This window comes from Tetrahymena thermophila (genome assembly GCF_000189635.1).
Source record: "Tetrahymena thermophila SB210 genomic scaffold scf_8254788, whole genome shotgun sequence".
NCBI lineage: Eukaryota > Ciliophora > Oligohymenophorea > Hymenostomatida > Tetrahymenidae > Tetrahymena > Tetrahymena thermophila.
Genome location: NW_002476544.1, coordinates 78,155 through 95,187, shown reverse-complemented (window position 1 = coordinate 95,187; position 17,033 = coordinate 78,155). Strand labels below are relative to the sequence as shown.

General features: G+C 23.8%; 5 protein-coding genes across 5 annotated transcripts; 1 reads left to right on the top strand and 4 right to left on the bottom strand. All coding sequences in view use genetic code 6, as the record gives it.

The window, feature by feature from the left end:
• Positions 1-750: 750 nt before the first annotated feature.
• Positions 751-1,155, bottom strand: TTHERM_00259510 (hypothetical protein; the record flags this gene model as incomplete). The annotated part of the gene is made up of 1 exon (XM_001008997.1): positions 751-1,155. One exon carries the CDS (start codon positions 1,153-1,155, stop codon positions 751-753), a length of 405 nt encoding a protein of 134 aa, XP_001008997.1.
• A 3,120-nt stretch (positions 1,156-4,275) lies between these two features.
• TTHERM_00259470 (hypothetical protein) lies at positions 4,276-4,674 on the bottom strand (the record flags this gene model as incomplete). The annotated part of the gene is made up of 1 exon (XM_001008995.3): positions 4,276-4,674. One exon carries the CDS (start codon positions 4,672-4,674, stop codon positions 4,276-4,278), a length of 399 nt encoding a protein of 132 aa, XP_001008995.1.
• Positions 4,675-6,028: 1,354 nt separating this feature from the next.
• On the bottom strand, positions 6,029-8,467 carry TTHERM_00259450 (calpain family cysteine protease; the record flags this gene model as incomplete). The annotated part of the gene is made up of 1 exon (XM_001008994.3): positions 6,029-8,467. The coding sequence occupies one exon, from the start codon at positions 8,465-8,467 to the stop codon at positions 6,029-6,031; it is 2,439 nt and encodes an 812-aa protein (XP_001008994.2).
• A 1,556-nt stretch (positions 8,468-10,023) lies between these two features.
• On the bottom strand, positions 10,024-13,081 carry TTHERM_00259430 (hypothetical protein; the record flags this gene model as incomplete). Its single annotated transcript, XM_001008993.2, has 11 exons — positions 10,024-10,275; positions 10,329-10,403; positions 10,464-10,679; positions 10,730-11,171; positions 11,226-11,394; positions 11,636-12,023; positions 12,089-12,284; positions 12,360-12,491; positions 12,551-12,719; positions 12,790-12,892; positions 12,965-13,081. The coding sequence occupies 11 exons, from the start codon at positions 13,079-13,081 to the stop codon at positions 10,024-10,026; spliced, it is 2,259 nt and encodes a 752-aa protein (XP_001008993.2).
• A 1,523-nt stretch (positions 13,082-14,604) lies between these two features.
• On the top strand, positions 14,605-16,494 carry TTHERM_00259420 (SET domain protein; the record flags this gene model as incomplete). Its single annotated transcript, XM_001008992.3, has 1 exon — positions 14,605-16,494. The coding sequence occupies one exon, from the start codon at positions 14,605-14,607 to the stop codon at positions 16,492-16,494; it is 1,890 nt and encodes a 629-aa protein (XP_001008992.3).
• Positions 16,495-17,033: the final 539 nt, after the last annotated feature.

Here is a 17,033-nt window from a genome sequence, read left to right as displayed (position 1 = left end):
ATCTTATACTTTAAGATTTAAAAAATCAAAAAAATATAAATAAATTATCATTTCTAAAAATTGATAAACAAAAAATAAACACAAATATTAAAATAAAAAAATTTCGATTTTGAATTAAGATGCTTTTACTTGATAATCTTAAGTATTAATTTATGCTAAATAAATAAAACTTATTTCTTATAAATCAGTATTGTTCGGATATCAACAAAAGAACATAAAATTATTTGTCTTTTGCTTGAGATCTATGTTTTAAAACTTGAATTTTTTATATAAAATTCTTAATTCGGAATAGTATTTCTTTCTTTTGATAAATAATAAATAAATTGTAATCATACTTTCTAATGAAAATTTGCAAAATTGATTTGACTTAATTTGAATTGAATTTGATTTTTGTATGCCAAATTACATACAAAGATAATTAAGGGTAATAAGAAATGATTTGTTTAAAATTTGATTAAAAAATAAATGTTAATAAGTGTTTTTAATAGCGTGAAATTCAAATAAATATTTCAATAGAAAATTGTTACTTAATATAAATTTTAATTTTAATGAGTGAATAATACATAAATAAATAAGGGATATTAGTGTCGCTGTTACTTTGTTAATCAGTTAGTTAGCTATTCATTAATAGGTAGTTTAGTTATTTATATATATTATAAAAATATTTTATTAAACATATATTTATTTTTAAGTTTATTTATTTATTTATTTATTAATTTATTTTTTATATCTTTTCTATATAAAGTTTTTTCATTATTATTGGCAAGTTAATGATAAGCAGCTTCTATAAGTCATTTCACAATCTAAATTACATTTAGCACCTTGGTTTTTGCATGATATTTAGCACTTGAACATATTTCTTTTACAGTTATCTTAGCATTATTAGACATTGTCATCATCACTGCTTTTTGTCACAATAAAATTATCTTTGAACTCATTTAAAACACTCAAAATAGGATTCTGAGCTTTGCATTATTTAAAACAGATACTTCTCTCACCTTCGCATTACTTTCTTTGTTTGAAGTCCATTAAATTTTCTTATTGACCTATGCAGTTGTAATGAGAAATATTGCAGTTGTCCAGACACTCGTTTTGAGCTACAGACTATGAAATAAAAAGGGCGAAAAAAAGTAAGGTTATTAGTAGTTTCTACATTATTTTAATTTGTTTAATGTTTTCTTATTTATTAATTTATAAATAAATAATTTGAGTTACAGTGGCATACAAAAGCTAGTTCTTTTCTAAATATTCAATACTTATCAATTTATGATATTAAATAAATTTTGTGATTATACAAAATTCTTTTAGATTGAGTTGATCAATGCTTTTTATTATTCACTTATTTGTTTTTCTTATTGTTATCATACAACTAATGTAATTTATTTTTAATTTATTTTTTGTGGAAAGTAAAATATTCTTTTGCATTTTGCATCAAAAATACACATTTAAAATGTTGATGACGAAGTTGAATAATTGTTTGGTTTCGGATATAACTAAAATTAGTAATTAATTCATCATCATAGTAAACTGATATAAAAATCTCCAAAAAATAACAAAATTGAGTAGTTGTGCAAAAATTGAATTTAATAAAAGAAAAAAAACAGAAGAGTTACTAAACAATTAGAAAATTATGACCATGGTTACAATTTTATAACATTCATATGTCTTCCTTTTTCTATGCCTGTTTTCAAATAATTAAATGTAAACTGAATTTTTTTAAATCCCTATTCTGTACAAAAATCATGCTTTACAAAAACCAAAATAATTAATTTTACATTTTTATTTTACCAAATTTGAATTTCATTAATTAATTAATTTATTTATTAACGGTTTTACTAATGTAAAATATTCAAATAGATATTCTTTTTATTTAATTATATTTCCAAAAAATGAGCCATGGTAAAATTTAATTATTTATAATATAAAAAATGGTTTTAGCATATTTTAAATTAATAAAAAATTATTACAATTAAGCTCATATAATATTTATTTTCTTAAATTCGATTTAAAATATATTTTAAACAGATAAATCAGACACAAATTTTCATCTGATAATCAGTTTCAGTTTTAAATAAAATTATATAAAATTGATCACAATAAAAATAAAGAATTTAAATTTAAAAAAATGATTAAATCTATTTGAATATTAAAAAATAAGCTAAAAAAAAAATTAAAAAATTCATTACATTAATATTTTAAAGAGGTCAGATTGTTTATAAAATTGATTAAATTTTTAAGGAGTAGATTTAAACTAAGCAAACAAATTATTATCTAGAGTTCAATTTAAATTATTTTTCAAAACTAAAATATCAAAAAATAATTAAAAATGCTTATTAATTTAAAAAGAGATTAAGAAAATTGATTAATAAACTAAATCAATCAGTCAAATTGAATATAAAAGTTTTTTAAATTAATATTTTTACTGACAACTAACTAAAATGGTAATTTATTTTAAGTTAATTTTAAAAATTTAATTTTTTTCCTAAAAAAGAAATTCCAAATGTTTATTTAATTCAAGTTTTAATCAATAATTAAATTTTTTGCTTTTATATTTTGTAAAAGCTAATCAATTTTATAAGTGAGATCAAAGATTTTAATTAGATTTATTATTGGATTTTGTTTTATTTAAATTAAAACAAACAGCATTTAGATATTTTAATGATTTATATTATTTACTAACAATACTTAGATATTTCAAAGAAAGATTTGTTTGTATTTTCAACGTTTTTTCTTTTAAAATAAAAACCTAATAATTCCAAAAAATCTTAAAAATAATCAAATTATAATTTATTTTATGATTAGTTATTGTACCGCCCGCCTAGCTCAGTCGGTAGAGCGCAAGACTCTTAATCTTGTGGTCGTGGGTTCGAGCCCCACGGCGGGCTAACTTTTTGATTAAATTTATTTGGTCTTTTTATAATCTACTTCAATTTGATGGATTTTTTTTAATTGAATTAAAATCCTTCAAATAATCAACAAAATACCAATTAAATAAATTAAATACTTTTTTTGATTATTTTAAATGTAAAAAATAGCAATTTTGAGAAATATATTTTGAATTTTTTGATATAAAGCATGTCTCCCCTATAGTCTAGCAGGTTAGGATAGAAGGTTTTCACCCTTCAGACCCGGGTTCAAGTCCCGGTGGGGGAAATTTATTTTTTTATTAATTTGAGAATTATTTCATAAAAACAAATTAATTTTTTCATTCGAAGTTTTATTACTTATAATTTTATTATTTTATGTCAATACCAAATTAAAATGAATTATTTTTTACAATTTTTTGATGATGAAAATGATTTATTTATAAATCTATATATATTATTTGACTTAATAAAGTGAGATCAATTTAATTTACTGTTTTTGTTATAAATTTATTTTAGTTATAAAATGATTGATTGATTTTAGTGTTAAAGAACAAAATTAAATGTAAGCTAAATAAATTAATTAATAGAAAAAAATATTTATCAAAAAAGATCGTATGAAATAATTTATGAATTTTTGAAGACTTTTGCTAGATTAATTAGATAAATATCAAATCAGCTAATTACTATTTTATATTATTAAATGTATTAAATCATTAAAAATTTATTTAATTTATGATATTTTTATTCACATTTTTCGAGAGGTTATTAGATTTAGTTATATATTTGCAAATCTTATTATTTAGAATTCCTTAAATGAGGTAATTCCAAATTTTCAAAAGATATAATTTTAATTCATACCAATTAAGGAGTAAACATTACAGATGAATAGGTTAAAATGTATGATTAACTGTTACTTGGAACAATTTTTTGAGATTATATAAGAAAATTTACTAATTTAATATTAAGTATGTTTAGATGTTTGAAACTCAAATAAATAAATACAAACAAATATGGAAACAAATTTAGATAAAATATTTGAGTTAAAAATCTTGGATATAATATATATGAAAGGAATTTCAGGCAAATAAACTATTTAGGATATTAGTTATAGTAAACAATTTTTGTTTGGATTTGTAAAATTTTTCATCATAAATTATAGTAAATAAAAGAATAGTATGAATCGATATTTATAGCGTGATATTTAAATAAATCTTTTTGAATATAAAATTTGTTACTTAATATAAATTTCCTTTAAAATACAAGGTTTTACTTATCTTATCTCATTATATGATGAAAAAGTTAGTAGTTATTTTACCCTCAATATTATTTTATTTATTTATTTTTATATAGTTTATTTGTTAGCGTTACTTATTAGTTAGTTATTTGCTCTAATAGTTTTTATTTGTCTTCATTATTGGCATGTTACAGTCAAGCAATTTCTGTAAGATTAATCACACTCAAAGTTGCATTGAGCACCCATGCTTTTACATCCTATCTGGCATTTAAACATATCTCTCTTGCACTGACCTTAGCAAAAAATAAGATTTGTATCAATACCGCTTCCGATTAAAGGCTTGTTGTTTTCAACTAATTTAACATTATAAACTGATTCTTCAATTCTACATTATTAATAGCAAGTAGCCTTTCCTCCCAAGCACAATTTTTTATGTTAGAAATCTAAGAAATTTTAAGGTTATATAATGCAATCGCTATAAAGGTTGTTGCAATTTTCAAAACAATTTTCTGTGCATAAGCTTAACGAGATTAAAAGGGAAAATGTTATATAAATTAAAACGAGTGTCTTCATATTTTTCACTAACTAATTTACTACTTTTTTAGTTTATTATTGATTTATTAAATTTTGATTAGTTTTCTATTTAATAACTTGTTTGTTTTTTCTTTTGTAATTATAGGTCTGATGTAAATTAATTCAGAAAGTTTGTTTGTTTGTTAGGTATCACTAAATTTTTCTTTAGACAGAAAATGATATTGATTATCTATTTCTTTTATAGATTCCAAACTATTTTATTTTTGTTGTTAAAATAAAATTTGTGGTATAATATTGTTACTTCTCCTTAATATAATATATTTGTAATCAAAAATAATACTTATCAATTTATAATCACAACACTTCTTAATATCTATTTTTGCCACTTTTATTTTTATCAAAAAATAGATTTTACTTTACTTTAAAAACAAACTAAATTATTGCAATTAAATTATTATAATACCATCCATACATTAAATTTAAATTATTTTAAAATTACTAATTAAGTTAATTTGTATTAATAAATTCATTCTAATCAATTAAAAATTATTAAAAGAATGTAATATAATAATATTTATGATTGAATGATTTTTAAATTTGTTTATATGTTCTTCATTTAATATCTAAAGTAGGAATTTAGGCAAAATAATTATCTAGGGAGATTTTTCAATATTTGAATTGTGAAAAATGTATTTCGATTTTAACTCATCGAGCACCTCTCAGACTTCCTCAATAGTCCTATTGCTCAGTCCAAAATTGAATTTACAATACTCATTAAGCATACAGATTCCTTCAATATAATTGGCTGTTTTATCCCTTACTTTGAAAACTATTCAATTTATGAGGAGATTTATATTGAGCATAATTGTGTTAATTTAAGACAATAAATGAAGTCCGATCTGTAAAAACCAGTGTTGTGATCGATGAATCGATTTATCATCAACAAATCGATTATTTTAAGAATTTTTTAAATATCGAAATCGATTGATATTTTTTATTTTTTCGATTTATTTTCGATGTAAATATAAAAATAATAAAATTGAAATTAAAATATTAAAAATTTAATTTTTTATTTTACAGTTTATATTATTTGAATTATATTTGATAAATCATAATAAATTATAATTAATTTTAATAAATTAGAAATTTATATAATATTATTAATATTAATCCAAGTATATTTATTTATTTCGTTAAATTATATATGTATTTTTATAATTCCATAAAGTTGAAAATATTTAAACTAATAAATTTAATTTTAAGTTTATGTTTGCAGTACATATTTTATATAAAAATTTTAATATTTATTTATGAATTTACTTGTTGATTATTTATTAAAAGTAATTTATTAAATATTATGTTTAATATATATATAGTTCTATTTATGACTAAATCAATCTGTTTTGAAACTCTTAGATATTGAAGTGAATTTGAAAGAGGGTTTTGTAATTGGATCTATTTGAGGGAAAACAAATAGCTTAGTTCTTTTTGAGGGAACTTGGATTGTTATTAACTAATTTGAAGTATATCCATCGCTTGTAGGACCTAGATTCTTCAACTCCACTTTAAAGTCTTCACAATATATTTTATTGCTGTTATTCAAGAAAAATATAGCCAATCCTCCTTCGAATAGATGTTGATAGAATTCAACTTCAGTTTTCTCTCCACTCACAATTTAGAATTATTTGTTTGCTAAATCAGCTTTTATCTTTGGGAAAAGATCTTCGTTGCTGAAGCTGAATATAGTATGATGAGTCAGGTTACCTTGATATAAGCCGAAGCCTTCAGGATCAATTGCATATTTTACAATTTATTTTTAAAGTGGCTTTACTTCAATTGTATAGTTGTCAGAGTTAGTGAAAGGGTAACAAATAGTTAAGAATTTTCTATCAGTCATTACTCCAGTTTCTTTTAATGTTGTTGTTTAGCTTCTATTTGTGTAAACATAATAAGAGTATCCTAAAGCTACGTTATGGAATCTTTCTATGTGGTCAACGTCTTCTGGATATTTATGAATATCCTTACTCATTAAGGGTGGGATATTCATCAAGCATTAGTCGATAGCGTTATCGATTTTTGTTTAATCGGTCAAATACTCCTTAATTTCTACTCTCTTGCTGCTGTAAGTTGAAATTGATAATCCATTTTTAGACTCTTCTTTTGATCCCCACTTTACATTTAACACTGCAAGATAACTTCCTTTATTGAAAGTATTTTCAATGCAACCGTTTCTGTCATAGAAGTATTCCTCTCTCATATACTCTACGATTTTTTCTTCATCTCCCTTGAATAAGAAAAAGTTGACAGGAGGATATTGTTTGACAATATTTTTCTGTTAGTTATCACACAAACTGCCTTTCTGTTTATAAAAAGTTCTCTTATCTGCTATGTGATATTAAATAAATAAATGTGTATTGTCTTCCTTGACTTCTATTGGAATTATGTAGAGCTTATTCTAGTTAAATATACCGCTGTTTCTTAACTCATTATTATTTTATGGTAAACTGGAAAGTGCTGAAGGAATGATATTTCTAGTGAAGAAATAATAATTTGGATGAATATAATTGCAATAGACGTACTAGTACATGGTGCAAAAGCTCTCTAAAGGCATCCAAGTCACATTTTAATCAGATTGATTAGCATTTTAATTGAGTATACCCTCTTCTAGAGTTTCTACCTGCTCCCTCAGTTACGGAGTCCATTTTTGAGAAGTAGCACTCCAGTCACCTTTCCATTCGCAAGGTCCTAGAGGATTTCTAACTTTAATAATTCTTTCTCTGATAAAATTGTTAACTTCAACTTCTTTGGCGTCGATGATCTCTACGAACTTTGCAATCGTAGGTTTATTTTAATCAGACTAGTCTTTTTAAGGTGAAGCAGTAGCAGTGTTTGCAGAAGTTACAGTGAGAGTCGAAGAAGTAGGTTATTTGGGAGTACCAGTGAGAATATTTTTCTTTCCTAAGTTTGAAGTGATGAATTTCCATGCAATATTAGCATCAACTGTCTGAGCATTTTTATAAGGAGAGCCAGTCAAATCTGTTATTATTTGTTCTGGAGTTCCAACATCTAATTTATCATATGATTAGTATAATTTAGCATAAGCTTTTTCAATCAAAGGAGCCCATATCTCAAACTTAGTAGCTGGTGAAGTAGACGAACCACCAGAGCTGAATCCCTATGGCTTGATAAAAGCAGGAATATTTTTAGAGTTCAGACAAGGTAATTAGTCATCTATAATGATTTCTTTCCACTCTCCGTTAAAGTTAAGCCAAACACTATAAACTCCTTTTTCGCTAAACTCTTCCATTTCAAAAAGTAATTTAATTAAGTCTGAGTGAAAACCTAAAACTCCTAACACAAACGAAAGAGCATAATGAGACCCAAGCAAAGAACTAGAACAATTTATTTTAATTTATTGCGAAGGATCAATTAAAATTTTTTCCTTAGTGAAAATTTAATTTAAGCGACGCCATTCGAGATTTATAGCTTCAGGGAATAAGGTAGAATTCTTAGTGAGAGAATCTAGAGAAGGAGGAAATTCGCTGTCAAAAAATACTTGGTTTTCCTTGAGCTCACTAAAAACTTGCTAAAATCTCCTATGAGTGTAGCTGTTGATAAATTCGTAAATTTTTGGACCTGAAGGAGGTGGAGGAGGAGGAACTGCTTAATTAATAATAATAGCAGGATCAGCCTTGTAAATCTTTTCTTCTTGCATTTGTTAACCTTCTTCATTAGGATTATAAGCAGTGACTTTAGGATTCATATTCGATGAGCCAAAATCTTGAGTTCTTGATTCTGCTTAGCAAGAGCAATTTGAAACAGCACCACCCATTGAATTAACTAATATTTATGTGAAATCTACTTCTATATAAAATTTTTGATTGATTTATTGATTGTGTTTTTTTCGCTGGCTTTTTATTAGATTTATAAAATAAATAGCAAATATCTAAAGTTCAAGTTAGATTTTAATTATAAAGTTGTGTAGATGTAATTCACATTTATTTGCTTATTTATAAAATACTAAAAAGATGCTTTTTATTATGTGACAATTATAAAAAACATTATTAAATAAATAAATAGAATGTCAAAAAAATCTAAAATCTATCTATCTATTTGTCTATCTACTTGTTTGTATTTATTTACTTTTATATATTTTTGAATTTCTTAGTTCTTGTCTCAAAAATTCTAAAGTCATAGAATTTTATAATTTGATTTCATAAAATTGATTGCACCAGTTCTTCAGCCAAATAAAAATCATTCAATTGCTACAAATCTACTGGAGCTAATATTTTATGTGAATTCATGGACTTTACAAGCAAGAATGAAAATTTTTGAGATCTTAGCTTACTTACTAATCTAAATGGTTTATACAGGAATTCTTGAATCAAGCTTTTAGAAACTATAAATAATGAATATTTGATTTCCGTGCCTACTTACTATCAGATTTAACGACAAACTTTGCTAAATTTATATTACTTTACTTATCTTGCATCTTTTCAAACTTTTAATAAAAGCTTACATTTATTTTTATAATGAATTATGAATTTTCCTTGAAAATAAAATTTTCAAAAAGAATTTAATTATTAACGGTCTTGCTCGAAAGTGTTAAATCCTAAAATGCCAAAATCAATCCAGTTAGTTTAGATTTGAGCATGAATTATTGTACCGCCCGCCTAGCTCAGTCGGTAGAGCGCAAGACTCTTAATCTTGTGGTCGTGGGTTCGAGCCCCACGGCGGGCTAATCTTTTTTATTTTTTTATTTTTTTAACCATTTAATAATAAATTTCTATAACATACAAAGAATCCATATTAATAATAAATTATTTAAATATACGCCATATTTTAGAAATAAATTAAAATTTTATAAAAATTCATATTGGAAATAAATATTTTAGATCATTTAATTATAAAGAATAAATAGCTTCTATCAAATTTCAAAATCGATAATAGTTATTTCAATTTTTTTAATTTATAGCATGTCTCCCCTATAGTCTAGCAGGTTAGGATAGAAGGTTTTCACCCTTCAGACCCGGGTTCAAGTCCCGGTGGGGGAAATTTTTTATTTATTTTTAAATAATTTTTTTTTAGATTTCAGTAAAAAAAGATTTTTTATTAATTATTTTAAGCAGAAAAAAATGAAATTTTTATTATATTTAATAAGACTTTTTATATAGATCTATCGAATTTCAGGCTTTAATTTTAAATTGTTAAAAAATTGATTAAAATTATGTTTGTAATAAATGAAAAACTTTTAAAAATAGCTAATAAAAAATAGGAAAATTCATTTTAACAATAGAAAATATTTTAGATTATTTTTTATTTTTTTAAACTAGTATTTATAAAAACATGTTGAATACATACATAAGTTTAAAATGCTATTTATTTGAATCAAATTTTAAGACCATTTTATTTCAATATTTGCTCTACCTAGTTAGTGTAAGGTTATATTGACATTAAACAGTTAGCTAATTTATTTTATTATTTTTTCATATAGAGAATTAGCTCAGGTAATAGATGGTATAGTAAATCAATAAGCATTTCTTAGTCACCAAGTGTTGTCTGAGAATCAACTAATTACTATCTTAGTAAGAAAATATATTCTCCTTGTTCTTCAAATTTTTTAACTTGTGTTTATAGGTACTTAATAAAAAGAAAAATGTAGTAAATAATCATATTTAATAATTTTTAATTACATCCATTGTGGCGTTGTACTTTTACTATTCTGTTTCTATGCACTCTTACTACTTTTGTATTATCTATATTTGTTTCTTTATTTTAATTTAAATATTTTATTGATTATTTTAAATCCAATAAAATTAGTTGGTTACATTAAAATCGAATTCTTTGAGTTTCCATTGAGTTATTTACTAAAATAAATCAAATTTTTCTTTGCTAAGCTAATGTATTTAATCTTCTAGGAGTTTTCTTTCCTTCACAAAATTTTCTCTCTCCTCAATTCTGGCTTTCATAACCTCTTCTTGGAGTTGATTTTTATCTTTTGATTTAATGCTCTTTTTGACGATATTTTCAATCTCAAATTATTGCTAAAAATAATTTATGTTAAAATTTGAAACATTTACACCAAATTATTTACTGAAGAGTTTAATGATTCCCTAATAGATGATATTCTGTTGATAGAGTTTTCTGCTTTTTGAACGTAGTCTTTGAAATCTTGCAAGTATGTCTGCATATCATTTTAAGATTTAAAAGTTGATGAAACAGAGTTGTTAGATTAAAATAGTGATTTTGTCATTTCATCTACTTTTTGTAACTTTTCATTTAGAACTTTCAAACGGAAGTCCTTATCAGATAGTTCTTGATTTTATCTTTTAAATTCTATGAGTTGTTTGTTGAGCTCATCTTATAATTTATTTATTTTTTATTGCTTTTTATCTATTTTTTCTTTCAGTGATTTTATTTCTTTTTAATTGCTTTCTTCTCCAAATTTATACTCTTACAACTTTTGTTAGTCCTTAATACTTTCTTTTTTAATTTCTTCCAGCTTTTCATTTTCTTCTTCCAGCTTTGAATTTTTTCTAAATAAAAAAAACTAAATCATAACTAATCTAAAAAAATAATTAATAAATTACTATTCTGATGTTTTTAATTTCTCTTCTAATTCCACTAATCTTTCTTCTATTTCACTTTGTTATTACTTTTGCTAAATTAGCTAATTTGTGAAATGTTCTTAAAGGTGTTTAAAGAACTAATCAAAGAACTCGAAAGTAAATCTTGTTTAAGTTTCAGCTAAGAGTTTATCTAATTTTTTATTATAAGAAATTTAAACTTAAATTTTTATCTCAAAAAAAATTGATAAAATAAGATTCTTTTTTATTTAAATATTAAAAGTTTAACAATCTACAATTTGAAGAAACTAATCAGATTATTCTATTAAAAAAATTACTAAAAGACAACTTTAAGTTTTATATTAAAAAATGACACTGAGAAATTAAAATATGTTTTACAAATATTTTAAAATTATGAAAATGTTATAAATTACATTTAAATGGACCTCTTGCATGGCTCAAGTACATTTTGATGAGATCCTAAAATATTTGTTGCTTTTCAATAATTGTTGTTTCAGAAATATTATTCTATGATTCTGTAAAGAGATCAAGATTTTGTTATTTATAATACTCATATATTTGAACAAGCAGATTAGTGCAGAATTCTTCACTTATTTCATCATTTTTCTTAATTGTTTCCTCATATTCTTACTTGATTTTCTCCTCAAGAGATTTTCTTTGGGTAAGAATTTACTTTAGGTAAGAGAATTCACTTACCTTTTAATCATATTCATGCAATAAATCTGTTTTTATCTCGTTTATGCTAGAATCAATGAAAATCGTATCAAATGGATAGTTGTTTTCACTCAATTACATCTTAATCTTTTTTAAATAACAAAATGTTAACTTGTGTTGTGGTGCAATATATTTTATCTAATTGAATCTACTTTATTCAGAAAGACAGAAAATAGGTCATCCTTGACCTTGTTGAAATAAATCAGAGAGTGACTCTCAAATGTCTTGGTTATATCAATTGTCTTTTTCTGAGAATAAGCCTATTAAAACTCATAGATCATATACAAAGCTATTTCTCCTTTAATTGGATTACCAGAAATAGACCTTGGCTAAAACTTGATAGAGTTCCTAAAATATATTAAATCAACAAATTAATTACTCTCTCTCTCTCACCTTATTTATAATTTGTAAAATTAAATCTACTTAAGTTATTCAAAATCGCTAATAATAGTAGAATATAGTTCGCTTTATTCTTTTTGTGTATTTTTTAGTGCCTAAATAAAACTTCTGGTAATCTCTAATGTGCTAAGCTCGATCATTTGTTAATTTTCATTCCTTATAATTATAAGAATAATCAATATCTACTATAATTAATATAAATTTATTCTTATTACTTTGGAATTAATGTGTACTAAGCTAAGTACAAAGCAAATGAAAGATAAATATATTATAAAGAATTCCTGCAATCTTTTGCATCTATTGAAACTACTTCATCAGGTATTTCAAACAAAATAATGAAGCTATCATTCTTCATAGGAATAGGTTTATCAATTAAAAAAATATCTATTTTTTATAAAATATTCATAAATACCATCAACAGTCACAAACAAACATCAATTTCAAAAATGTAAACCTTTTTGCTGTTCTTAAGTCTAATTAAAATTATCTGCCCTATTTTTATTTAAAAGCTAAAGAAGCTGAAGAGTATACGACTTCGTGCAACATATTGGCAATATCTAAATATATGTTTTATTTAGATTATTAATAATTATATTACTATTTTATAAACTAAAAAAGATGATTCACACATTATTATGCTTATACTTTGAAAGTAGTAAAGTGGCCTCGCTAGTCACACTTAACGATATACCTTCTTAATTCTATACTATTTCAAACAGCTATATTTTTTATATTTAATCTTCCATCAAATATAACAAACAAAAAAACTAATTAATTAATTTCTATTTATTAACTCAAATATTTGCAAAGCAATTTAATATTTCAAGTAAATTAATAATTAATTAATTAACTCTATTAGATTTTTCCAAACAAAATAAAATATAATAATAATAATGCTATATCTCGAATCAAAAAAGCATATAATAAATAAATAATACTATATTTCAATTATATAAAGTGAATCATGAATAAAACCATTTAAATCCTACTAACTTATTATGTTTGCTTTACATTTTTTGCTGATAATTTATATTAATTAAATAAAGCTGAATTATATTATAGAAGCAAATTTATATTAATTAAAAAATCTATTTTCAATGATTAACAATGCTTTGAAAGATTCAAAGTATTTTTAAACAAAAACAAAACATATTTTTCATTTTTTTATACTGCTAACACAATTTATTTTTTTTAAATGATATTTTTATAATTAATAAATTAAAATAAAAAAATATATTACAAATATTTCACATAAAAATGTTAAAATATTATCAAATTTGAAATAAATATTCTTATAATAGTATAGTATCAGTAATTCAAAATTATTAACGAAAGAAATGTGGATAGATTTATAAATGACAATATTTTAACATTATCATTAATGAATAAATTAGAATTCTTTAATAATCACAGAGATAGAATAATTTGGCTAAATTCAAATCCAGACGATACGAGGTTAATCGAAAAAAGAGACAATTAAAAAAAACCATTTAATAAAGTATAATGGTTAGGACTATACAAAATGGATCCAATATACAGCTACTACAATAAACAAGAATGAAGAAACTCATTTCGAAGACATAAAATAACTGTTAGAGAAACAGTAAAAACTAATATGAAACTCAGATTAGAAAATTCAAAAATTTATATAATAATAATAATCTTTGTGATAAAAACATTATATGTTTTATATTTGTTACTTAAAATAAATAATCAATATTCTTATAATAGTATTTGATAAAAGGAATTAATAGATGAATATAAAAATGTATTCATTTGATAAATAAACAAAACAATATACTTTAAAGTGGGTTTGTTTTAATAATTTGATAAAAGGTAAATTTCATGATTTAAAAAAGCAAAAAATACTTTAATTATTTTTATATTAGTTATCCTATTAATGAACAAATATGGAAATTTCATTTAACTTATTTATCATAGAAATTTTTATCAATCAAACACAATAAAGATGATATTTAATTATAAAATTATGTTTATTTGTTTAATTAATATACAAATCTTGTGTATAATCAAATGAAATTGTTATCCATGTAGAATTAATCTAGCCAAAAAAGATATTTTAGTGAAGATAAATAAATTGGTACTTCTGTCTGCAGTCATAGAATAATTAGCATCAAAACTGAGATATTAATTAATATTGAGGAGATAATAATATATATTTACTAAATTTAAGATTTTTACTATATAAATTTATAAACGGATAATAAATAGGTTAATTATTAGTTAGTTAGTTAGTTAATTAGTTAAGATGGCTCACAAAAAAAAAGGAAATAAAGATTAAAAGGTAATTAGCGAGGGAGATAGACTAAAGGAATAAGGTAACACATAGCTTTAGTTAGAGAATTATCACAAAGCTATTGATTACTACAGTTAGGCTATTAAGTTTGATGATAAGAATTATGCCTATTTCCATAACAGATCTTTGGCTTATTATCTTTTGGAAAACTTTAGTTAATCTCTCTAGGATATCTAGATTTGCAAATCTCTCAACAAAGATTACATTTAAGTTTATATTAGAGAAGCTTCAGCTTATCATCAATTAGACTAACTTGACTTAGCTCTCAAGTCTGTACAAGAGGGTCTTTAAATTGAACAAAACAATGAAGAGCTCTTAAAATTGAAGGACTTGATTTAGCAAGAAATCAATCAATAAAATTAAGAAAAGGAATTAGCAGACAAGGAAACTTTAAAAAAATCAGAAAATCTTTTAAGCTGGGTTTAAGCCAACAAAGGAGAATTTTCAAGTATTAAATTAAAGTATTTAAGTACTCATAATAGAAGCATAGTTTCTAAAAGAATCATTTAAGCTGATGAGACTGTGATTTCAATTCCTTAAGAATAGGTTATTACTTTAGATGTTGCAAGTTCTTCAGATTTCTGCAAGATTTTAACTGAAAAGAATACCCAGCTTGTTTAATAGAAGCATGCTTATTTTGCACTTTTCTTATTGTAAGAATAAAAGAAAAAAGATGCTTCTCATTATAAAGCATATATTGATTCTCTACCCACAGATCTTAGCAGTTTTCCAGCTCTCTTTAGCGAAGAAGAACTTTAATATTTGGAAGGCACAGCTGCTCTTAAGCTAGTTTAAGAATAAAAGGAAGACATTAAAACTGATTATGAATCAATCAGCCAAGTCATTCCAGAATTCAAATCAGAGTTTTCATTCGAATAGTTCCGTTGGGCTTTCCTTTGCTCTCACTCAAGAGTCTTTGGTATTAAAGTGAAAGGAGTCAAAACCAGTGTTATGGTTCCTTTGGCAGATATGCTAAATCATAAGCATAGTGGATAAGAAGACAGTGAATGGGTATTTGACGATGCTACAAACTGCTTTACTGTAAAAGCATTAAAAAAAATCTAGCGCAATTAACAAATTCATTTTTCATATGGAAGCAAATGTAACTCAAAGCTATTTTTAAATTATGGCTTTGTAGATGTTTAAGATCACACAGAAACAATTAAAAAATTGAAAGAAGAAGAACGCCCTGGACGCTAATTGATATAAAACGACTATCGCGGAATTAACTATTTCAATGAACTACCAGTTGTATTCTGCTTCGATTAAGCTTAGGACGATCCTACTTTACCTATTAAGGCCAAGCTAATTGGTGGCAGTATTCCAGTTTGCTGCTTAACTAGGATTAATGAAGATTTCGAAACATAAAATTCTACTGGATTTTTAGGATATTTGAGATTTATTTGCATTCGTGACCCTAACTAGCTAGGAAAATTATTTGATTCCCACAAGAAATACATTGAATAAACAAATTAGTCTAACCTCCCCTTTTTACCTCAAAAAACTCCTCCACTATCAGTCGAAAACGAGCACAAAATGTGGTAGAGAGTGTAGGAATTGCTTATTCCTCTTTTGTTAAAATACAAAACAACAGTAGTAAAAGACAAAGAGTTGCTCGAATCAGGTTCTCTCAGCGAAAACTAACGTAATTGCGTGCTTATTAGACTAGGAGAGAAAAACATAATAGAATACTACATTGACATGGCTAGCAAGATGATGTACTTGCTTGAAAACAATGACAAAAAGTAAATTTTAGAGTCTGCTAAATCTGACCCTAAATATCTCCCTTACTTCCATTATATAATATAAGTTATTCTTGCCAGATTGCTTTATCAAAAATGAACAAAAAATGCAATCATAAGTTATAATCTTAATTTAATATTTGTTTCCATATTTTAAATGCTGTTAATTGTATTGTCCAAGTATTTTTATAATCTTTTTAAAAATTGTTAAGCTATTTTTATTGTTTTTTCATCAAAAAAAGTGTAAATAAATAAATCAAATGAAAAACAAACAATATCAAAAGAATGTTTAAGAAAGATACTTCAAACAGTAATATAATATTAGAGTTTAAAATCAATCAAATTTTAAGTCAAAAAGAAATAACCATTAAAATATCATTGAATGAGTAATGTATTAAATTAATTTTGTATTTGCTAAAAGATAATTCTAAATAAAATTATATTCCAAAGGATTAAAGTTAATGTGTAAAATCTATATGTTATTTGTGAGAGAAAATCTAAGAAAAATATTCTTATTTGATTGGTTTTTAAATAGTAAAAATACTAATAAAATCTTTTGGAAGCAGTAAATTATGCTGGAATATGCAAAGTAAGAAGAGATAATACTTAAACTAAATAAAGACTTAATTTTTAGATTTT